The sequence below is a fragment of the Serinus canaria genome, chromosome 5, assembly GCF_022539315.1.
Source record: "Serinus canaria isolate serCan28SL12 chromosome 5, serCan2020, whole genome shotgun sequence".
Taxonomy (NCBI): domain Eukaryota; kingdom Metazoa; phylum Chordata; class Aves; order Passeriformes; family Fringillidae; genus Serinus; species Serinus canaria.
In genome coordinates, this window is record NC_066319.1 from 18950992 (window position 1) to 18976193 (window position 25202).

General features: G+C 42.5%; 2 protein-coding genes across 3 annotated transcripts in view; both read right to left on the reverse strand.

The window, feature by feature from the left end:
• Positions 1-14082, reverse strand: part of SLC1A2 (solute carrier family 1 member 2) — an 87452-nt gene extending 73370 nt beyond the window's left edge. The window contains exon 1 of the mRNA XM_018907797.3: positions 13825-14082. Within this exon, the coding sequence (XP_018763342.1) occupies positions 13825-13841 (17 nt within the window). The 5' untranslated portion in view covers positions 13842-14082. The remainder of the gene's footprint in view (positions 1-13824) is intronic.
• A 4256-nt stretch (positions 14083-18338) lies between these two features.
• The window catches only part of PAMR1 (peptidase domain containing associated with muscle regeneration 1), a 55418-nt gene continuing 48554 nt past the window's right edge, over positions 18339-25202 (reverse strand). For both annotated transcript variants that reach the window (XM_009102158.4, XM_009102157.4), the window contains 4 exons: positions 24321-24387; positions 22005-22237; positions 20345-20640; positions 18339-19382 (listed from right to left, as the gene is read on the reverse strand). In XM_009102158.4, coding sequence (XP_009100406.2) covers positions 18846-19382; positions 20345-20640; positions 22005-22237; positions 24321-24387 — 1133 coding nt within the window. In that variant the 3' untranslated portion in view covers positions 18339-18845. The remainder of the gene's footprint in view (positions 19383-20344; positions 20641-22004; positions 22238-24320; positions 24388-25202) is intronic.

Sequence of the window (25202 nt, forward strand, 5' to 3'; positions counted from 1 at the left end):
CTGTGAAAATCCTTGAATGCCTTTTTCTCACTTCCTCTCCAATTAAAACTTGACGCTTGTATAATGAATTAGTTCGAACAACTATCAAGTCTGATTCTAGTTCAGGTGAACAATTATTGCCAATAGTCTGAAAAAATAAATGACATAGAGGCTTATGGTGTAAACAAAAGAGAGCAGATAGCCGACACTTAAATTCTACTGTAGTTTTTGTCAGGGGTCACTACTTGATCAGTTCAAAAAATTGAGACTGAAAAATTTTCAGGTCTAAGGGGTGCTAAAATGTCTGGGCAAAATTGTGGGACACTGCATGTGAGCAGAGATGTGCATGTGAGTGTGGGTATTTGCACTCACAGTCACTGAGAACACACACCCACAGGAGACAGTCTGGTTGTGAGTCTGCCAAGAACTACCAAGGACTGCAGGGCAGGGAGGGTCTTCAGAAGAAGCTCTGTCCATACAGGCACTAAACAAGGTGTACAGAACTTCCACTTTGTATGTGAATGAGTGGTTTTGTGAGAGTACTGGATTTAAGACTAAAATCTGGAGTCTTTCCTGTCCCACATACATAATCTGAGTATTTCAAGAGGAATTACAAGTGTAATTCTTGAACAGAAGGATACTCATCTGAGAAGACAGAAAGATAAATATACAGCTCAGCCACTCCTCTACCACCTTCTCCAAACTCTGGACCAAGGAAATGCTGAGGAGGAAGTACAAGATAAGGATGTCTAGTACACTCATTAGTCATTATAAACAAAGTTTTGAAAATTAAAACACCTGGTAGAATATTCTAATTTATACTGGGATGGAACTGTGAAGATCACTTTCACAGTGCCCAGATACTTTTTTTACACTGAACTTGGACCATGATGAAGAGAATTTGACAATAAAATCTTAAGAAAGGTGTTTTGAGGTCAGTAATACCCAGACACACAAACCAAATGATAACTAGGCCCTCTTCACTTCAATGTAAATTTTGCAGCACATCAAATGGGACAATTTACAACTATGCCATGTTTGTCAGTTATGTCCTAGAGACACCTGACAATTTAGTGGCAGATTACCACTTGGGATGTAACAGTGACTTCATGCTTGAATGTGTTTCTTTTAGTATGTGTCTAGTATGCATCTTCTTTAAACAAGGAAGACCATTCACAGGAATTGTTTATGGCCAATTTCAAGAAAATGCACTATTCTGTTCTTTTACTCTTTGTAATGCAAAAAATATTGTTCTAGGCTGTGATCTTGCTATCAACTGATATAACAACTTTTCTGTCTCCTGCTAGACAGAATCTAAAGTTATGGCACAAGTGCAAGTCATTAGGAAGAAACTCTATGTTGAAACACGTCACGTTATTCCAGGAAACTGTTAAAGGAACAACCAGCTACAGATAGGTTTTGACTTTCCTGTTCCTGAGTAATCTTTTGTAATAGTCCACAAAACAAACAGAGACGGAGATTAGCAAAATGCAATAAGCTGATCACCTGCCAATAGATATCTTTCCATTCCAGCTTTTGATGTACATTTGGCACTAGTGTATTTCCCATCACTGGTAAATGCCCTATCTATCTTTCAGGTATGTGCCCTTGGTGTCTAAAAGCCTAGATTTACAAATCAGCCACTCTTAGTTAACCCATCAGTTCACAACAGTGCTTATAAACAGCAGTTCTGAGAAAGGTAGTCTGCCTCTAAAAATGAATCATGACTGGCAGGTTTACAGATAATTTAAGCTTCACCTTGAAAAAAAACCAAAAACTGAGAGAAAGCAAAAGGAGAATCTAAGCTTTCCCAAACAATTCAACAAATGTGTAGACAACATGGTATTTTTGTGAGAGATGGGAAACCACTGCAGGTCCACACAAAGAAGTAAGTTGAGCCCCTTATCTGGTCTCCATTTACTCTAGTCAAGCAGAGCAAAGGTATGACCAACATCACCTGTGATGAAAAATATGGGAAACAGGGAGTTTTGCATGGCCTGATTGGCCATGGTGACAGGAAAATTTTCCTGTCCACACCTGCAAATTCTAGTGTGACAGGGAGAAAACTTTACACCTTAACTCTCCATCTATAAAGACAAATTTTGGAAAATTGTTCTTCTGTACATGTCATTTTAACCACAAAGAGGCACACCTTAGACATGCTAGTATCACAACATAACTAATAAATAGACTGGAAAAATAACACCTCTATGTAGCCATTCTTGATATATCATGAATGAGAAGGGAGGTTGACCAAACTATCATTTTTCTTGATGGCACAGAGTATAAATAGAGGGTAACTGGCTAGATGTTAAAATCCTCCTTTTCTTTCCTTTCCCTCCTCCTCGGAAATAATGAAGAAACAGTATTTGGCAGTTATTGTGATGTCCTCATGGTATCCAAAATCATGAAAACACTTACAGGATGGTGTACGGTCAGTGAGTAACCCAGGGCAATCATGAGGCATTAACACACAGGTAAAAGATGGTAATTAATTTGTGCCACTCTTTTCAGTTCTCAGCTTTGCAGCCACATCTGACCTCCAGGCACCAAGTGCTGTTTCTGCAGCTTCAGTTTGATGTTTGATGTGTCTGTCCAACCCGTGCCCCATTCTGCCAGGGTCCTTTCATCAGCACTGACCAGCTTCCAAGTGACGGTGCTGAGTGCTCCCTTTGCAGAAGTAAAGCCAGAGGCTTTGATGTGAGAGCTCTAGCTTTTTCTTCTCATCATCTCCAGCACTCAGCAGGCTACAGCTGTCAGAAGCAGCCTGGCAATCTCAGACATGTGCTGATTGCTTAAATCCTCCTGTATTTGCACGAGGAGGAGGGATATGTCAGCTCTTACACTGATTCAGGCATCACAGTGATTTTGTACCTTCAATGCAGAGCCTGAATAGAAATATTATGAACTGTTACAACCCAGAGGAATTAAACTGTCACTTAACACTTTTTCAAGTTCATTGTATGAATCCTACACTGTCGTTCCATCAATTTGTCAAGGAAGCCTGAGCAATGAACAAGTTTTATGTGCAGGTCGAATAGCATGACATACAGCAGAAAATCATTTGTACTTATCAAAACAAAGGGCAAACCCAGACTGAGTGATCCAGACACATGGGAAAACTTCACAAATTAAGTATTATTGATTTTTGTGGTTTTATTGTTAGGGGCTGCATATGCTGGCTTCACAGGGTATTTTCGGAGCAAGTTTAAATTGGACAGAAATAAAGACACAGGCATTCGAGCTTTTCTTAGACTACATCTTTACTACTCCCTGAAAACATAAAAATGCATTCTCTTCTCCTGACTTGGACAATACATACAGATTACCTAGCCACTGGTATTTTGAATTAGAAACTTTTGTCTGTAGGTTAGTGAATAAATAATGCCTACAAATTGAGTTGGTTTTGGACTCCACCTTACACCTACACCACGGCTGCTACATCAAAGGGCTGTAAGAATGGAGGCTGTCTTTTTTTTTAGCTACAAAAATGCATCACACAAAGAGGGTTTGGTGATAAACACTGCCATGCCGTTGCTGCAGCAGTAAGAGAGTGTAATTGTCCAAAGCAGACAACTAGCTTTCTTTCCACTGTAAATGTACATAACACTTACCACACAGCTGGGCTCTGACCAGGCTTTTGGACACTGTCAGCACAATGACAAAAGGCTCAAGTAGAATGTTCTCCTAAGATGCAGAGGATTCCAAAACATACACAACATACACAACATTCACTTTCAACAAAGCGAAACACCTAAACTCAACAATGTACCTCCTTTGGAAGGTAGGTAAGGCAAACTGGTGCAAGTATTTAAGAGCACTTGGTAACACAATACTTCCACCTAAGCCAGGAAGCTGTTCAGAATCCAGGGGGCTAGAACAGGATTCCTTCAGTGCAAATTTAGCTGCATATGTTCTTGGTTTATGTGTCACTAAATCCTTAACTGCAACTGATAGCAACACCATCATTATTAAATATTATTGAGGAAAAAAGAAGTGTCCTGGCAAAATTAATCACCATAAATACCAACTAACGTATTGGGATTTTCCCCTTTGCACTATGATCTTGTTTCTACAGCCAGGCAGCCAAAAAAAAATGAGGCTTACACAACCACACTGTCCCTGTGGGTTTTATTGTTTCCTGCTGCCCAGTAAGTCTGTCCACCTATTCACTGATTTCAAGCCGGACACAATTAGGGGATCAACATTCAAAAGACACTGAATCCTCAGTTGTTGAGTGAGAATGAAGACCCCCTGGACCTCCCTGAGAGAGGCTGCAGTGGGAGTTCAAGCTTTATTTGGTTTGCAAGGGTGCCACCGTGTGACACAAACCCGTTACCAGAAAAGGTGACAGGAATGTCCTCCTCAAGGCACTCCAGCAACTCACTAGAAGAAACAGCAACTGCTGTGAGACCCTTCTGCCCTAAGTGTTGAGCCCACTGCTGTATCTTTCAGAAGATTCTCCCCAGGTTCCCCTTGGAAAGGGTTACTGGGAGCCCCCTTCAGCAGACCACCAGGGAACAGATGCCTGCAAATAGGACAGGAACAAAAGCAAGAAGAAAAGAAACAGCTAATCCTGGAAGCAGCAGAAGGCTTCCTACCAACGTGCTTTGAGACAGGTTTTGTATGTTTTTTTCCTTACATAGCTGTGAAGGTTCCTTTGGCACTATTTATTTCAATAGTATTTCCTAACAGTTTCCAGCATGGGACACTGCAAAATGCCTGTTCTAAGTCCTCCTAAAATGTTGGGTGAGCAATTCTGATCTGTTTTCCACTACCTGACCTAAATTCTGTGACATAAATAGCAACCAGGTGTTAATTAATTCCCATATGCATGCATGTATGTGGATGACATGTGTTTATATACACGTGAGCTTTTCGGGACAAATCTTTTCTCAGTTACCACAGCAAAAGTAGGTCTGACACAGATAAGGACCAGATGCTTAATTAATGAGAGAGCTTTCTGCCCCAAAGGAAGCATACTAAATCATACATACTTGAGATGCTGCCTCTGCCATTGTATGTGGCCCAGAAGAACCCTCTGCACACTTGGCATGGATTTGCAGCAGAAGCCTCCACATCCTGTGTGACTGGAGACCATGGTTTACCTCCAGCCATGCTTTGCCCTGCAGCAGCCTGTGCTGCTCATTAGTGACTTACACAGGCAAGTCTACACAGACTCAAAAGCCATGGCAGCACCTCAGCTTGTGGCTGCAGAAGGAGCCCTGCTGTCAGCATGCACATCAGCAGAAGATAATGAGAGCCTTCCAGGAACACTTACCTGAGGTGTATCAGTGACCAACTGAGGGTAAACTTATATTACCAATCTAGCCCAAAGTGAGCTTCTGGAGTGAACTTCCTGAAGATGCCCACCTGCTGTGCTCTGGTTCATGTTGTGGAGCTGAATTATGTTTGGATTAAGCTACACCAGGAATGCACTCTAGAAGCACACCGAAGTAACCAGCAGAGTGCGGACTTAGCAGGTCCGGCTGTCTCTGCTGGGTTGGGTTATTACTCATGTATACACAGCCTGAATCCAGTCTCATGAAAAATCAGTACACGGATGAGAATATTACAGGATGGAGTGCCAGCAGTACAGGGCACCACAGCCATAGCCAAGAACTAGGATATGAATATACTACACGGAGATGGCTGTATACTGTGTATTTGTCATGCACAAAATCTAAACAGAACAGCTAAATTTGGAAGGGACCTCTGAAGAGCCTTTAGTCCACTGTCATATCCCCAGCTACACATTAGGTATGTGTTGTCACTTTTTCAACTGAGGAAGCCATGGTTCCAGGTTACTGGTGGTTTGTAGATCTCACAAATGCTGGCCCTAATTTTTGTACTCAGAAATAATGCTGATCTTTTTTTTCCCTGCCTTAAGAAACAGGCCTTGAGATTCTGTATGGGCTGAACCTGGGATACAAAGGGTACCTGTGTGCTAGCCTGGCAGATCCATACTAGTGCTCTCCTGCACTCAAGATAATTAGCTGGATTTAGAGGCTGTCATTAGCTTGGATACAATACCAGACTAATACAGTTACACCACTTTCAGGATCTAAACTGGTCCCTGGTCACGTTGCTCCTCCAGACTGGAAACATGTACCAGAAGAGTTTGTCAACCCCTCTAAGGGGGCGCTGCATCAGACACATTTGCCCAAAGGAGCAGGAATAAGCAAGTTTGTTCCCTGCACCTTCCAGACAGCCTTTGTGAACGATGTGAAGTGTCAGAAGCTTAGCAGTACATGTGACTTGTTTAGCAGCGATCTCTGTCATTGTCCCTGCAAGAGAGCAAATCCCCAAGATCCAAACTTCACTTGGCTGCTGGGTAAATGACAGTACAGAAAGTACAACAAGCAGTTGGAAAGGCAAACACCAGGGGTTCCTGCCTCAAGGGAGATGAAGTCCACCATCTGGAAACCACATGGTATGGTTTGAGGAGGCCACCAGTCACTCAGAAGTGCAGTCATTCCCAGATGTGAAGCACAAATTTGGCAGTAGGGCTAAGTGAGACTAACTTGAATCACACAGAGATGTGAACTAGCAGGTGATGTAACCTTAGACCCATTTACCTGTTTTCCCTGGGATAAATTAATGCATTTACACTTTTGATAAGTATCAGATTGAATGCATTATGTGAACATTTTGCAAGTATTCTAGCACCAAACTGACCATTTTCTCACTCACACAGATTTTACACTTGGATACATCTCTGATTATTCTTAATCCGCCAAAGAGATGATAAATTTTAAGCTTGCCCCAAAATACCTACTTCAGAGGTACTATTCATTATCCTCTTATTAGGGATGCAGTTGATAGTGAGCTATCAGAGAATAAGAAACAGCTCAATTCATGGATGGGGCTCAAGGACATTGACTTTGGGAGCAGCAGTAGCATCCTGCTCACTGCACATTGAGGCAGGCAGCCTCTATGCCTCAATATGGTTACCAGGACTAAAAAACAACGCTGCAAAACTGCAGTTGTGAAAATCAACACTGCAAAATATTCTTGCAGGGTGTGAGATTGACAGAAAAAAAAATGCTCAAAACTTTGTGGAAATTTTGGAAGCAACACCACTGAACCAGCTAAAGACAGAATCAGATACACCATTTTATGCAGCCTGCAGAAAAGGAGGATGAGGGGGGACTTTATTGCTCTCTACAACTCTCTAAGAGGAGATTGTTGGCACCTTGAAAAACACAAAAAAGACAAATATTGTCCTAGTCTATTAAAAACATTTTCTTAATACACAGTGAAATCTTTTCCTTTATATTGGAGGGCCCACCATTTTAGTGTCCGTAACTGAAGATTAAACTAAGAATTTATTTTTGAAAAGTATGAATTTAATTATTTTTATTTCTAAAATTGCATTCTACCCTCTTACCCTCTTTTCTTTAAAACACTTGAACGAATTTGATTTCTCAGACATAGCAGAGAACCTGAAATACTGCATTTTCTTGAATTCCACACTGGTCTCCTAAAGATGCCTGTAATTAGCAGGAGTATTCCTTCATCCTTTTATGCCCTAGTCCTTTTTTAGCTCTTCCTTGTAAGGATCCCAAATTTGGAATTGCTTACATACAATCAAAGATGTTGCAGATAAAAGTTAGAAAATAAGATGAGCTTTGAACTCAGTCTGTTTTCTTTCCTAAGGACTGAAATGTATTGTAGTTAATTGTCTTAAAACTTCAAGCACACTGAGAGCCTTAAAATTAATACAGAAGTAGGATTAAGTATATAAAAGCACACTTATTTTTATTGCTTGTATGCCTCTGGTAATAACATTTTAGAGCAATGAGCTGGAGGTTAAAACTGCGTGAAACATTGTACTGAGTTGGCCAAAGAGGAGTTTCATTAGTGGCTGGATAACTACAGAAATGAGGGATTTGACAGATCCAGCCAGTGTTTTGAAGAAATCATACAATTAATTGATCTAAGTAGCAGGCATTATAACATTCTGCTGGTGAAGGGAATTAAATCCCACAGAAAATGCAAAGGTATTACACAAGAAGGTACTGAAGATGAAGGGTCACTCATTAGCACTGTGCCCTCACCCCACACCCCTCACATGCACAGACTGCTTTGGAACGGAGACAACTCTTTACAGAGACAGCCCAACACTGAGGCTCTTGTTGGTGTGGGATCCATGTCCACACAGAGTCCCAGCATTCCCACTGTCACCTAAACCACCAAGGAACCCACATGCCAACCACACTGCCTCTGAAAGAGGACTGAGTTTTAATGTTACTCTTCTTAAACTGAAAAACTGTGACCCTTTAAACACTACTCACAAATTTACAGTTTTTATCAGTCTTCATTGGGGCAGCCTGTAGATCAAGGGGAAACAGGAAAATGAGGAAAAGAAAATTAAATGCTGTAATTTGCTAGTACAGCAATACAGTACTGCTTTGTATGCTGCCTTCTTAGTGCATTGTATACAAACATCTACATGTATGTCCACAGAGAAAGCTGTACATATACATATATACACATACATACATTTGTCTCACAGAAACCTATGGTAAGATAAGGCTTTTGAAAACTTCAGTCATTTTTTAAGATAGCACAATCTCCCTTCATATATCTAATCCAATAATATAACCTGCTGCTTCTAAAAAGTTCAAAATAAATAAGCACCTGTAGATTTTATAGGAAACATATTAATCCCTGTGTGTCTATAAAATGATCTGAATAAGTATAAAAATGGAGTTGCTGTCTAGGAGACAACTTCTTTTTGAAAGGGTAGCTCAAGACAAGACTGAAGGTTGGGGCCACGAGAAATACTGTGTCACCAGTTATCTTCTGCAAAGCCTAATTGTCTTTTACTGAAATTGATGAGAGATTTGCAGTTGACAACAGTGAAATGAGGTCAGAGCCACAGCTGATATGACTAATTACCAAGCTACATTCACTCCATCTGTCCCACAAAATGTCTAAGAAAGAGCATAGGGTAAAACATCTCCATCCTATGCGGGTGCTCATCAAATCCTGCATAAAAATAACAGTGAGAGCACTTGGAAGATTTCATCCTCTAAAGTATCTAAACATTTGTGCCAGAAGAATTCCTCAAGTTTCCATGTAGAGAAATTTTGTGGGTAAATTACAGAATAAGAACTCAGATGACAAGAAATGTGTGGGTGTGCTTGTTGTATATATTGTGGCAGATCCTGAAAACCCACTCTCCTATGTAGGTGCCTGAACCCTACAATGAAATGCCAAGTTAGTTTTCCTGACTCACCTAGGTGTGTCATGTTGTCTCTAGGCTAGGTGCATAATATATGCTGGCAATCTCCTTTCAGGCTTTGTCTTGACAATGCAGCAAATGGCTTATGACTCTTGTTCCAAGATCCAAAACCATCACAGCTGCATGACTAAAAAAATAATCCTGTGTAGTAAATGAATTCTTAATGTTCAAATTTGTTCAAAAAATGTTGGCAAGGTAACTTGTATTCACAGAGCTTTATGCCAGTAAGGTATTTATTATTTGTGCCTCCTGTGTTAACTTAAGTTGACTAATAACCATCCATCTACAGCTAGTATAAAACCTATGTGGGTTCCACAGCTGTGGCTCATTTTGGAGAAATCAAATCACATGCTCTCTGGTCTGGACCAAACTTTTATTGTTTGGTGGTCTGGTAGCACAAACAGTACTCCTGACAGTGGAACTGCAGTGTCAGAGACAGTGCAACTTGCAATGAAGATAGGAGTAACTACATACAAATGTAGAAACAACTAAGTTTGGAGAGGAGGAATGGACCTCAGATGAATTTTTTTGTTTGTTTGTTTCCTTCTAAGTAAGATACTGATAGAGTCAAATACCAAGGTGGGGATCTCTGCCCCTGCCATGCAGTTTATCTGCTAGTGTGAACAGAATGGGACCACTGCATTTGTGCCACTTCATATTACACAAACACCATTTATATTGTGTACTGCAGAACTGAGAAGCACTATTTCACTAATCAAACCACAACACTAAGCAATTACCCAGACTTCTGTCTATTCAAACATAGTCATGCTTCATACTCTTCCACCTCACTGATTTATTTTGTTAGCACACACACACACATACACATACACAAGCCTGTTAACTGTGCACCACAAATCTGAGCAGGTGACATTTCTGTGCTTTTCATAAACCTTGCCTGGGACCACTCTCCAGAATTGAGACCAATGGAAGTGGAAGAGCCCACATCAGTATTATTAACCTCTGCAAAACACGGTGATCACACTCAGAGTGCCCACTGGGAACGGCCACTGGCCCACACTGACTCCCTAACTAATGGAAAGGGAGAGGGCTGCCCAGCCAAAGACACGGGGCTGCCCTGAGGCTGACCTGCACACAAAGGGTTGAACTCCTGGCTCACACACCTGCTCTGCCTCTGTCTAAGTTGCTTCTATCGATGCAGTGATAGTGTCTCCTAGTGGCTATATTCCTGAAGGAGCAGACCCTAATCCAAGCTTCACACCTGAAACTCCCACTCTTCAGAGGCATACAAAATACAAACGCATCTCTAGATCTAAATCAGCACTCTGAAAGGGGTTTTTTTGGCAAATACAAAACCAGGAAAACAGTAGCAGGGTACTTGATTATTTTCCTTTAGTAAGACTAAAGAGATAAGAGCCATAATAAAACCATGCAAAGCAAGGACTTTGTTCAGAGGTATGAAAGCAAGCATGGGAATCAACTGATCAGAGTCAATCTCATGTAACCTTTAGGTCCTACCCAGACCCTATAAAAGCAAAGGAAATGCTGAAATGCTCTGCTTTGGTAAATCTCTATAGATCAACTCACCACGTACTGAGCCCTATACCAGACACCACAGTCTGTGGGTGTGGACTCATGTCCTGGGATCTTTGTACCACACTAAGCATTCATGAAAGGCAATGCCAGCACAGATCAGGAGGCCAGATCTCCCAGCAGCATCCTGCCTGCACTCATGGCCAGCAGAGGACGTTTAAACAGAACATAAAAACAAGAAACCTTGAACTGTATCCATAGTTGGTGCTAGCCCTTTCTCCTTAAACAAGATATTTTTCATTTTCAGCACCAGCTAAACACCAAAAATCCATCTTAGTAATGAGAACTGCATCAAGAGATTTTGTGAAAGAAGGACTAAACCTTCAATATACAGACAGTGTAAACCAAAACCCCACTAGCTGGAACTCCAGTAAGGTAGACCTAGAGGGCACATGGGTCTGATTTCGCCATGTTGTTGAATGTTTCTCATTTTCTTCCAATTCAAGTTTCCCACTGCTGACCATCCTCTTGGAACAGAAGGATTTGTGCAGCAAATTTCCATACATGGATAAGCTTAACGAAATAAAATATTGAAAGAAAAATAAAAGAATGACTGGAAAGGCACAGGCAAGGAAATCTTTCCTACCAAATCCTGTCGGCAAGTGACTACTAACTCTTAACAATGGAGCACGAATTTCCCTTCCTCTGTATATCTATCAGGGCCTTTTGTTGTTCATTAAACCTCCTGTCACACACCTGACATCCTCACTTTGAAGATTTTACATAAGCTTCCCTGTTAGAAGAGTAATAAGCCACTACAAAAACTACTGTAGTTGGAGCAGTTTTAACACCACAAAATAAAACCTTTATATACTTCTGATCCCAACTAACATTTCTAGCTAAACATCCCAAGAGGGACTAGATGTAAATATGGAGTGTATCCCTTTGTTCCCACCTCCAGAAGGTCCTTTTCCATGTACCTGTGTGTGCCTGAGACAGCGTCCATTGCTGCAAGCAGAGCAGTGTTTCTGCCACCATTCTCATATTGTGCCAGTGCTAGTGGAAAGCATTTCTTGAACAAGGTCCAGTCAATATTCACTTTCCCTGATGATCCTTTCGGTGCCTCAGTTTGCTGACCTTTATGCCAGAATGAAAGCTAATCTCTACCCTCAGCTTTTTACTTGAGGAAAGAGAAAGATGAGAATTCAGTTTTGGAAGAGGTTCTTACTGGTAAACACGGATTGACAATTGAAACGCTTCCCACTCAACTTCTTTTTCCACACCTCCTTCAGCTGTCACAGACCGCTAACTGAATCATACCGAACAACAATTCCAGTTTGTCTTAGTCTAGGTAAATTTCCTACAAGGTTTGAAAACAAGGCCTAAACTTTTCATTTCTTTTCTCACCCTGACAATTTAGCTCTGTTCCAGAAGAAAAACAAAAGCATGCATCTACTGAAGCCTTTCTGGTTTTGGCACTCTGATCTTTTGTAGTCCACCTATTCAGTAAAATTCTTTTAAAAGCACCTCTCTCTTTCTACACGGATTTAAAAAATCCTTTCATCCAAAGTTGACAGATCTCTCTAACACAGCACCTCTTACTAAACTCCTGTACAATTGATCCCACCTTCCACCACTGGCCCAAAACAAGCACAGACCTCTACAGCCACCTCATGTGGGAATACAAACAGTAGATGACTGCACCATCCAGAGGAGATGGATAGTTGGGGAAGTCCAAGGGTACAGAAGAGAAAGAGCTGCAACCCTAGGCTGGTCCTTCCACCTCTGAGCTTCTTTTTCATGGCTCTGATCATTGTTGACAATTTCTAGTTAAAGAGGAAATGCTACATAGGGTAGATTAAACTGCTGCACTGCCACCAGAACAAAAATGTACAAATTCAGTGCAGAAATTCCCTGCAAAGGTAAGACAACAGCAAATGATAAATTAATGCCTTCTCTCACAGTCCTGTGAGAAGCCAAAGAGCCTTACATATTTGTCCTCTGTTAGACTGGGGGATTGTCCTTTTCCCAAAGCAATCCAAACCAATACTTTCTAAGCTTCCATTCCTCCCAAGCCAACAGCTTGGGGGCCACTGCACAGTCAGTCAGCGTCTTCTTCTGACCAGGTAATGGGACACTTGTGTGCACACCCTCCCAGACATGTGTTGGGTTATTTAAATCAGCTCAGCAAGTCTTTTAGCCTGAGAGACACAAAGGCAATATAAACAGAGCTTCCTTTTGCACTCTGTCCTTAGAGAGTCCTATCTTGAGCAGATCATGCTGATACAACATGACAACATCCAGGGATAAAGGGGAGGCTCACACTAAACGCAGTCTAATACTAGGTAGTGTTATAAGAGGGCAAGCAGAGATCAATGAAATCTTTTCTTTCCTACAACCAGTAAGTCTGTAAACTGAACAAGCCCCCTGCCTCATCAGAGAGCGATGAAGTGGGCGACTCCTGCAATCCGGGCATGGGGAGGGACAACGGTTTCCTTCCAGGGGACACTACCAGAGCTGAACTGTGTTTGCTTTTCTTTAAAGCCTCTTGTAGAACCCTTTGCCCTTCCCAGCATTTTTCTTGCTAGAACTTTAACGCATTTGGCACAGAACTGCAAAATTGCACAACTCCTCAAGAAGTTGGATTTGTTTGCTGCTTTTTGAAGGGATGGCTGGGGGGACAGGTTTTCGATTATTTTTGAAATTATAATAATAATTATTATTATTATTATTATTAACACTACTGTTATATTTAGGAAGAAGCTTCCCCCTCCCTTCTGAGTGAACCATTCACTTGTACTCTTCTTTCACAGGCAGGTGGTTTAAGCTTGATCTGCCCTCCAGGGGTTAAATAAAGAAGTGATGGGAAGGAAACCCAAGACCTTTTCAGTGGCTCATATTTGAAATTTTTTCCCTCGCTCTCTTCTATATGTGGATCGTCTGCTTCTCGTTTCCTCTCGCTCCCTAATTATTTTGTTAGGGAATGGCGAGGGGCAAGGATTAACAATGAAGCAGATGACAGGAAACTGTTACCAAAAGAACAATGCCGGGCATCTCCCCCATCCTCCCGTTCCTCCCACCCAAGAGATGGTCCCCCTCACCCTTCTGTCGATGCCATGGTTCCGAAAAAAACCCTGTCTTCTCAAGGGTCCAAGGGATTAATTTGGACAGCAGGGCGCGAAGGAGCTTGGTTCTTTGGTATAACCCTCGCTCACGTCTGGGAAGGACCACGCAATTCCTTGTAATCCTGGGGGCTCCGCAGGGCGAGGATCCGGCAGCTCCGCTCCTCGGCTCTCCCCCACCCCGCCGTCCCAGAGCAGGCTCTCGGTGCCCCAGGGACCGGCGCTGCTGCGCCGCGGCCGCCCAGCAGTGGCCGGCGGGGCGAGGAGGCGCTGGCACCTGGGCTGCGATCCCCGGCGCCCTCCCCTCGCCGCGGGGAGCGTGTGCGTGTCTGCGCGGCTGTGTGCGAGAGCTGGGGGGCGACTTCACATCGGCGCGGCGCTGGCTGAGTGAGGCTGGATTGGAAGGTTTAGCCCTCGAGCCGTGGATTTGCAGTCAATCCCTCTCTATTTTAGGCACGGGCTGACATCACGAGCCGTTGTTACTCCTATAAATCCCCCCCAACAGCTCCTTGGCAGCAGCGGGGGGGCGGCGAGCCCCTCGCAGGGGGAGGGCCGGGCGCCGCCGACCGCGACCTGCCCCGTTCGCCGCGGCGGCCACCGCCTCCCGGGGCAGGCTCGGGACTCCGGGGAGCCGGCCGGGAGCCGCGGGAAGGCGCGATCGCACACACACACACAGATACACACAGACACACGCGGCCCCGATCGGAGTGTCCGGCTGCCGCCGCACACCCACACGTGCTCTGGCGAGCGGGCCGGTGCTCGGCCGGCAGCGGAATCCCACAGCCCGGCCGAGGGGCTGCGCCCCCGCGGCACCTGCCCCGCCGCGCCGAGGCGGCAGCAGCCCCCCGGGAGGCCCGGCCCGGCCGGACCCTGTCCGCGCCGTGCTGTCCCACCGGGACGGCCGGGGCTCGCTGGCGGGACCGAGGGGCCGCGGGAGCCGGGCCCCCGCCCGCAGGGACGCGCAGGGTGTGGCGCGGGGCGGTGCTGCCCCCTGCCGGGAGGTGGGCGCGGCGCGTCCCCGGGCCCCACCTGCTGCCGGCGGCCCCGCAGGCTCGGCCCGGCCCGGTCCAGCCCGGCCCCGGGGAGCGGCCGCTCTGCTGCTTGTGGTGCAGCCTCTCCGCACGCCTCGTCCGGGCCCGCCCCGCACCCCTACCTGCGCCTCCCGCCGCTGCCCCGCCCCGCCACCGCGGGGGCGCTGCGCGTGGCCGCGGGCCGGCGGACCGGGCCCGGGGGTCGCCCAGGGCATTTTTGCAGCGCAGGGCAGGATATTTCTGTCCTGTTCTGCACCCGAACTCAGGTGCTGGGGCACAGAACGCTCGCCCAGACACTGCCACACACCTTCGCTCCCGTTTCCCTCAGCTGGGGCTCTGCCCGCCAACCTCAGTGCTGTCTCTCCATCCAAGTCTGACCAACCTGATGTCCCGTTTCACAGGGAACAAACATTTCTGCCACAGCTCGTTCCCTCTGCACCGAGGAGGTGGCACGAAAAGCCAGCAGCCATGCGGATGCTCCCTGACACGATAAGGAGCTGGGAGGCTGCAGGGATTGCACAGCTGAGCAAAGCCTGCCTGACCCTCCGCACCACTCCCACTCCCCCAGGATGCTTTTCCTGCAACCAAGCCAATTCCAGTTACTTGCCCTTAAAAAATGGCAGGATGCAGCCTATCACGCAATCCCCAGTCCTAATCAAATACACATTTTTTTTTCCTTGTAATCTTACCATGGACGTAGGCTTTCAACAAAAATATTTTACAAGGGCAATTCTATGAAAGTAACTGAGGGTGCCTGAAAAGAGCTTGTATTTCAGTATGTCCATTTCCTTTCAGTGCTGTTTTTCAGCTAAGAACCCTGGCTTTTGGAAGTAATTTAATGCAGTCCTGAAACATACAAAGGAAAAACATACACTCGTTGGAGGGAATAAGAATGCAGAGAGTGTTTTGCTCTCCTCTTTCCACAGCAATATCCTTATGGCCTTTCCAGAATGCACAGCTCTTTTTCCTTGAAGGGAAAATGAGCTGCTATCCATGTTGTGCTATTTCACACCCTTTCTCCAACAGATGGCACAGATCCTCACCTGTTTAGAAAGAGATGTTTGAAATAGTTCTACATCCTAAAAATAGAGTCAAGCTATCAAAGATATTAGCAATTCCAGGTCACACATTGCTTTTTTTCAAACATTTATCTCTATTTTTCTTCATTATAGGCGTTAGATGCTAACCCCTGCATAGTTCTGCTCAGTCTGTAAACAGGAAACTACTGTGGGTAAGCCTGACAGAAAGGATGAACAAGCTGGTTTGTAATTCCTGGGAACACTCGACATGGTACAGGTGCTTGGATATGTTGATATGACTGCTCACTTGTACATGTGAATACCCATGTCATACAACCAGAGAAATAAAACATTATGTGGGCATTTAGAGATAGCCAGATTTGAATCTAGGATTCAAACATGATTGAGGTCCAGAAATAGAAGCAAATGCTGCAACCTCATCCTCCTCCTGGAAAGGGCTGTGCTAAAATCTGAATCCTGGGGTTGAGAGGTGTCTGGCTATCTTCTTACTTCTGCTTTCTTTGAATAGCATCATGGCTGTGAAAAGAAGGGTTTTAATAGTGTTGTGCATGCACAGCTATAGCAACCTCCTGAGATTTTAATTCCATGAATTCCTACAAGTTTCTCTTCAAGAATGTACTTTTGTGTGATATACAGCTAGTGAACAGCTATATTGTTGCTGTCCAAGCCCAGAAACTTTCAACTGATTTGAAGCCAAATGGGGATGGGATTCAACACTGAGGAGCAGTTAGATGGTCGATCTTTAGAAAAATGAGAAGAGTGAGGTCTAAGGCTGAAATGAAACCAGACTTTTGCAGATCTGTTTGGACTGGACAGAACCTAAAGAGAGAAAAAAGCATGTAGAACCTTGTCTCTCTCAGTTGTAGTAGTGGAGAGCAATAATAAAAGCAATGCAGTCATGTTGTCCTAACTGAGAAGACAACCAGCTCACAGGTCTTCATAATTTCTGTTTACTATGAAATAATGCAATAATTATTTAGAGTGTAGAAACTCTCGTTTAATGTAATCATGAAAGAGCTTTCTCATTTCACTCTTTGTCATAGATGTTAGGAAGAAACACATGTTGACTTTCTGCAAGTTTGTGCTTCTCCAAAACTGACACCTAATTTACTCTAAGCCATTCTGTCAGCAGGGGAGTACCACACATTCATTGGCATGTGTTCCTCCCAGCAGAGGAATGAAACACATCATGTTTTTCACATTTAATGCAAGATTTTTGTTGCTGTTGTTGCCATGCACTTTGTCGGCCAAGCATAATCTCCTGGCAGGAGAAGACAGACGAACAAGATAAAGAGAAGCAATATACTTTAATTGTAGCCCTTAAACTTTTTGATTTAAGAAACATCATGTGGTCCTATTGCCAGTGAAAACAAGGAAAGTGCAAAACCATACACAACAAGTACTTCTGCCAAGAAAATAGAAAATAAATTACATGGAATGATGTCCAACACTAATTGTCCTTTTAGCAGCAGTTTTCAGATTCAAAAGTGGGTAGAAACTACTGACTGCTAAGAAACTCGTAATGAGATTCTACAGCAGCAGAGAATCAGATGTGAAATCAGACTTGCTAACTTCAAGTTGCCATAGCCATGTAATAGGCAGAACACAACTTCAGGATCTGAGTCCTTCTTGGTAAGAGCACTAATCTTTTCATCAGACTCCCAGCCTTCATATCCAACTATGGCTCTAAGCTGTTTTAGGCACTGTATTAATTTGAAGGTCCTAAAAACTCCAGTGTCATATATGACTTACCAAGAAATCATTATTGATGGAAGACAGTCATTACTGTCTCTTCTCCCCAACTTTTAGAGAGTTAATCCCTAGTCTTTAGCCATGCCTGAATAGAGAATGATTTACTGAAAGAGCAGTGACTAAGGACCATGAGGACACCAAGGTGTCTCCCTGGACTACATGCCCAGTAGGATAATCTTACTCTCTGATGTCAAACAGTTCAGCCTCAGTTCAAGAAAAGCGCCTTCTAAGTGTGAGACCTGGACATTATTCTTTACCCTGAAGAGCTAGAGAGGAATAGTTTTACCACAAGTATATGGGAGCTAATGGGAACCGAAAGTTTTCCTGAGGTTTTCGTAATTCTATGAAATAACGCACTTGGAAAAAACGTATTTAAAATATGTTTTGTATTTTCATCTGTTTAAAATAGAAGGTGAAAGAGAACCCCTCTGTACATTTCATTGTAGTGATTCATATAAAATAGTAGGGATGTGTGTATTAAGAAAAAAGAGTTGTTATTTATATATATATAAATAGTTCTTGAATTTTGTGCTGATTCTGCCTTTTAGTGTTCCTGTAGAGTCACAAGTGAGAGTGACATGCAAAGAGACAAGGGCAGTAGAGTGTTCCAAGAGTGTGACACAGATAAAGCAATAATGGATCTAAATAATGTCAGACATGAGTATGTAGGTTAAAAAAACAAACCATGGTTTATTTAAATGTGTAAAGTACTTGGGAGGGAAGAAGATTACATTGTACTATGGCAATACAGACAGCACATACCACAACAAGCTCATCCGTCGTAATGAATTCAGGCTACTCTTTCCAGACTCTTAATCCACTCAGTCACACAGATCTTTGGGAGAGGCTCACCATAATTTCTCCAGGGAGCTCCACACTACAGATTAATTTCAGACAGAATTTACTGTCCTGTTTCTGCATGTCAGACTCAGGAGCAGAGCATCGTCCTCCCACCAGGGGAGACAGACAAAATGTTGCAAAACTTCTCATGCACTAAGACCCTCTGTCATGGGTTAAGTAAAAGTAGCCCAATGAAATATCTGATCCTAGGACAAATTACCAGGCTGCCTGCCTTAACCTTATCCCAGATGTGTCTCATCACTGGGATGAGAAGCCTAAAGTAGCAGAGACTGAGAGAGATATTATATTATAAAAGGCCATTTCCAGACTCAGATTTTTATTTCATGTTCTTCTCAATCCAGTCTTTGAAGGGAAGAGCTTTGGTGTAGCCACTGTAGAGTTCTAGGCTGCAAGTTTTATCATAACCCCAGCTCACTAATCCCATCAGGTGCCACCTTAGCTCAGGAGATGCTTTTCCTGGCAAAGTTATGGCAGCAATCCCACCAGTTTCAGCAGGGCAAATATTAGAAAAGGCTGTGTGGTCTTGTTTGGCACAGAACATGCTGTCAGTGATGCTGACTTGTATCCCATTATCCTCATACTGTTGCTCACACAACAGTGAATCCACCATCTGAACAACTCCCATGCGGATTGTGTCATTCTTGTATCCGAGATCTTTAATGTCAGCCAATACCTTCCAGCCAGTAACCATTATCTTTAAATCCTCTGTGGATGAAGTCAAGTCATGAGAAGATGACAAGCAAATGGGTTGAACACGACTGCTGATCCGGGCTTTGTCCAAGAGTTTTATGACAGCTATATCAGAATCAAGTAATATAGGATCATAATTGGGATGCACTATGATGGCAGAAATCTGGAGAGGAAACACAGTTGGAAGAATTGTAGGGTTAACAGCAATGGCAGGTCAGCAGCACTCTTTCCATAGTACTAAAATACATTTGAGTTTATCTTGCATACTTCTCCTTTACCCCCATCTATGGTGTTCTTCCACTCAAATGAGAAACATGCAATGCATTACATAATATTGGGGCCAAACCTTTACTGCTCATGTCCTTAATGAAATCCTATAAGAACAGATAGGATTCCTATAAGAAAATACTGTAAAAAAAAAAAAAAAAGTAATATATTTTCTCACAGGAAAAGAATGAAAAAGATGGGATTAGAAAAAGAAACTAAAAAGGGGTCAGGAGGGAAAGCATCAAGTTAATTATGATATTTTTGATAAATTCTGTTAACTCAGACACACACACCACACTTCCCCCCAAAAAGAGACACCCATACCCAAAATTGCTGTATTTCTCATTTTGACTTCAGCCTTTCTAGTTCTGCTTGAAAAAGCAAATTGCTCTGGTGAGCCCAAGGTGCTATTTTTGGAGCTGGAATCAGACATAAACTTCTTTTCAGTTTAGAGTTGTACGGCCTTGGGGCTGAGAAGTGAAATGTGCTCATGGCATCAAACCAGGATTTAGAGCACAAGTGTTTCCCTCATAAATTATGCTAATCAATTTTGACAGTAGCTGGCATCTCTTCTACTTTTTTACTGGCAATATCACTCAAGACATTATGGCCCACAGAACCTGAGCTATTTTCTTAATTAAGGGTGAATGTATGAGTTGGATGGTTTCGAGGAATTCAATGAACTACAGCATGGGCCCTTCTTATGCCATTCCACTTGAGTCTCTACTCATGCATTTCAAAGAACAACATGTAAGAGAGCGTATTGCCCAAAGGATCACCTTCTTCTCCCTAGACAAGACAGATGTGACCAGCATCTACCTGTGCTCATTATTTTTCACTCCTGTCGGGCTTACTCACCCTGAGGTTCTGGATGGTCTTTTCATCCCTGTCATCATCTCTGTAGAATTTGCCCAGAACCACCTTGAGCTCTGCTGTCTTGAGCACGATGGTCTTGCCCAGGTCAGTGACACAGTGGGCTGCCACCACCACGGTGCGCTCATTCACCAGGGCCCCGCTGCAGATCAGGATCCAGGCCCCTTTCCGGAGGCTGTTCTCCTTCACCCCGTTAGCTGTGCGATAGATGGCTGCTTGCCATGGCCACCTCACAGAGGTCACTGCCTTCTTAAGGGTGATGTTTTCTGCTTTTCCACAGACTAAGGAAACACGAAGCAAAAAGTAGGTAACACTTTTCCCCAAAAGAATCTGAGCATTACTCTTGATTCCTTCTTAGAATGTGCCAAAAGAAACTAAACTGCAGTGATGAATATGAAGGACAGTTGTCTAATTAGCCTCTGTCTCTAATCTGCAAAATTATAGGAGTATTTGATATAGCTTTTTAAAACAACACTCAAGTTTTCCATTATTATCTGAATTCCTGGGTAAAGTAGGAATGAGGATTTAGCACTTAAGCAGGTGTATTTTCTCAACAACCTTATCGAGTTGCACTATAATGAGATGACTGCAGAAAGAATTGAAAAGAACACCCCTGATTCTTGTTTATCATAAAATGTCATAAAGCCAGTGCACTGAAATTCACCCTAGGAAGTCACAGTGTATTTTTTGAGGCCTCTCGTGGCACAAATCTTTGCACAGGTCAATTCATGCCTATAAGAACAGATTTGCCTTTTTGACAAGAATGTTGAAGCAAATGCATCTAAATCAACAGTCATCCTGGGGAAAACAAAAAGTTCTGCCTTGTTCTAGGAATGTGTTATCCATGCTTGGACCTGGGGTAAAATCCCCTATATCATGAAAGGTTTAGCTTCAGTTGAAAGAGTTACATTACATTGTTGCATTTTTTTTAGTCTCCCTTAGGAGACTTTTTTCTTCCTGGTATGTAGTGTGTGCATGTCCATAGTGAGTGCGATACTTTTCAAAATACATTATATGATCTCAAAGTAAAACCACAAACAAGAATAATCAAAATTGTTTGTTCTTAAGATCTACTTTTCACAGTTTTCTTGATATCAGTAGTGGGGTTTACCAAATGCCATGATGTTCTTACCCTAACTTTGTGCACTACCTCCGGATTGAATTTTATCTAGACTTACAGTTTGCAATATGAACCCTTCCTTAGCAGGGTTTATTAAAGGAAGAGCCTCTTTAAAATTGCAGACTCTCCCTTCTATTGCTTAAACTTTGATGGTTTTGTCAGCTGTGTGCCAAAGTATACAAACAAAAGAAAAATCCTATTTGTAGTAAATAATACAGACAAACATGAAGTGGTAGTAGAAAGCTATTTCAAATCAGGAGAAAGACTCACTATATCTCTTTCTCAATAAAAGAGTAGAAAAATTAATGGCAAATTACAGTGCTGAAAGCCTGATCACTTCACCATCAAGTTCTGCTGGGGGATAAAAAGACACATATATCCTTCAAGCTTTACTGCTCCTTTCTCCCAGCTGGAAGTATAGTCAGCCTACACTGCTGTGACTCCCTAAATATCTAACACGAATACACATCCTGTTCCCTCATTCACCCAAGAGATATGCACATTTTTTTTCCCTTGGAGACTCACTTGGAATACACACAGGGGCTCTCCCACTCCATTTTCCTGTCTTCAGGCAAGTCCTCCTGCTGCTGCCCAGGCGGCGGTAGAAAGGAGAAACGCACTCATACTGGAGCTGAGTGTGCAAGTGCTGGTACCCTGGGGGCAGTTCTCCAAATGGCAGTGCTGGCTTCTTGGTTGGATAGATTTGAAGCTTTTGCTTGCTGAATGCAGAAGAGTAAAGTTGATGCAAAGGTGTTTCTCTGTTTCAAGGCACAAAGAACACAATAATTATAATATTATAAAAGCAATCATTACCGTAACTTTATCACCAGCTGTGTTAAGTATCATTTAAAATCACATGAAGTTTACTTGTAAGGAAAAAACATAATTCCAGCATAGTTTAGCAATACTCCCATTTACATCCCTGCTATTTTATGTACATATATCTACACATATATAATTACACATATGTTTATACATATCCTATTTGTGTCTCTTTTTTCATATTACAGTTTCTGAATTGAAATCAATTGCCTCTGAATGTGGAAGTTTTTTCCATTCACATAAGGACTGAGATACCATTTTTTAAATTAAGAAATTATACCTGAATTTGCCATTGTCATAATTAATTCTCAGTAGAGGGGAGATAGACAGATCTTTTCTCTAGTGAATATTTTAATAGACAGTATTAGGAATTGATTCAGATTAAATGATGTTGCTAAAGTTGCTTGATTTGGCAATTAACAGAGATAATTGCCTCACCACAGAGATTTCATAATTTCATAATTGCTAAGCTGCCACTTCGTAATTGTACTGTTTACCTGAAACAGGGCACATAATTAAGAAATAAATATATGCACCAGCATGATATGGACCATAAGTTTGAATACAGTTATACTTAAATTTTTATAATTTAGAATGTGTTCCTTGCTTTAATGCTTAAAAGCTCATATCTACAAAAAAACCTCCTTTTTTATGCCTGAAAAATTCAGCAGGAAATTAGTTTCCCTTGAGATTTCTGGTACTGCCAACATCCAGAAGACTTTTTTTTTTTTCTCATGATGATTTCATTTTGTTTTTTTATCACAGAGAGCCACAGACACCTCCATCAAATCCAATCTGTGAGGTGATACATAGCAGAAAAGTAAAGTTACAGAGAACAAGAGCAATGGCAAGTCTCTTGTATTTGGAAGAAGGATGAGAGCTGCTGTGGTCATACTTAGTCTGCCAGGGTACCATTCCAAACTCACAGGTGACTTGCAATATTGTATAATCTAGACTTTACCTCACTATTGACCTATTAAATGGAGATTCTACTAAAGGGATTAAATACAGTCCAAAAACATGAGATGCCATCATCTCATGGCATCTTATGGATGGGAGGGCATGTATGTTCTCTCAATACAGCTGGTGTTCCTATCTGAAACATAAAAGACCTGTATTCAAAAGTTAATAGAGAAATTTAAGCAAGAAAAATCCCCTAATGGTTACTAAAGCCTCATGTCAGCTTCTCAGGGCCATCTCTACGATCATACATCACCGACCTGGAGAGTGGCAGAGTGACTGGGAACTATATGCTTGCCTTGTTCCTCAGATCCTCTCTAGGCATCCGCTACTGGCTGTTGCCAGAGACAGGATATGGCTTGAGCTGGACCTTTATTCTGACCTGATATGACTGTTCTTAAGACCAAAGATGAGGACAGTTCTTGTACTGAATTGAAAATTAAATTAGTCATGTACTTCAAAAATAACCCTGAAATGAGAAATTACTACTTGGACGAAAATGAACCTGAACATTGCAACATATCTAATTCTGATGGGGTTTATTTCAAGAAATCATCAGAAGGGTAAGCCCAGGAAGGATCTAATCTTTCATTCCTTCCTCCCCTCCTACTCTACTTCCTCCTCTCCCTCATATCCAGCCTATATAAATTGTGCTGTGTTGCTTTGGATGGTGAAACTTACTGGGAGCAGGCTGCATTGCCATGCCCTCTTCTCTCCTTGTGCTCTCCCTGTGCACTAAGATGGCACATGTTCATATTTTTCATCATTAGCCCCAAGGAACTGTTCTTAGACTGTTCTCAAGCTTGCAAGCAGAATTCCAACATCATCCTCTAGTTTGTCTGTCTCTATCTGTGCATTTCTTCCTGGCTGCCTCCAGGTTGCAACTGGCAACCTGTGCTTAATCAGACCTCCCCTCCTAGCAGCTCTCATTGCTCAATTATCAGTGGATTTGTAGGAATCACTGCTCAGGCAGGCAAAACACATGGAGTAAAAAGGAGAGGAGGGGAAAAGCAATCACATTTTTTTTCTTTAAATATAGTTGACATATTGCATTCTCACCTTGACTGAACCTGCATTGGAAGCACTTTCTGTCTCACCAGGTCAGAGATCTTCGGCTCTCTGCAGGCTAGAAAAGATATAATGTTGCACAATACTTTTTCACATTCACAGCTCAAGTGCTATGGTTCATACACATTTTCAACATTTCCTCTCTCTAACTGTAGTGGACTGGATTAAGAAAAGAGGCAATTAAGTTACGTGCAGTAACGATCCTAAAACCTAAAGCCCTGGAAAAATACTTCTTCACAGTTCACAAGATCTATCCCATTTACAATAGTGGAAGCTACTGAACTAGTCTGCATTGGCACTTTCAGGCATGGAGGAAGATTTTTCCATCATTCAGTGTGTCTCAATGCCACACTTGCACCACTGTGGATGATGGGTTTGTATCAGAGCAAGCTTTTCAAGTAATGGAATTATATATAAAATTACATATTAAATTGCTTCATTTCCATCTGTGTAGCCCCACACAGCTAATTGGCACACAGAGAAAGGCTGCAGGATATATGGACTTCTAGGAATCTGTTTGTGCACTGATGGAGGGAATTGGAGGCTCTGATTCAAAGGAACACTTCAGAGTTACTTAAATATGTGTAAAATAACAGAAAGGAGATCTAAGATTTCTAGTTTTGCATATTCAGTTTACTTACTTTAAGATTAGGATAAAATATTCAAGTTCAATTAACTCTGCCAGGGTCTCCTTCCTGCTGCCCTGAGTGGAAGAAAAGGAATCTTGCAGGATGGATTTTATTTGTATGCCTGAGCACTTGTTCTCTGTGTCATTTAACAATATCTAGTTCTTTGTGATTGATATATGAGTTAACCATTATGTCAGTATCACAGTAAGCATCAATAAAGATGCTTTCCACAGATGACTGTATG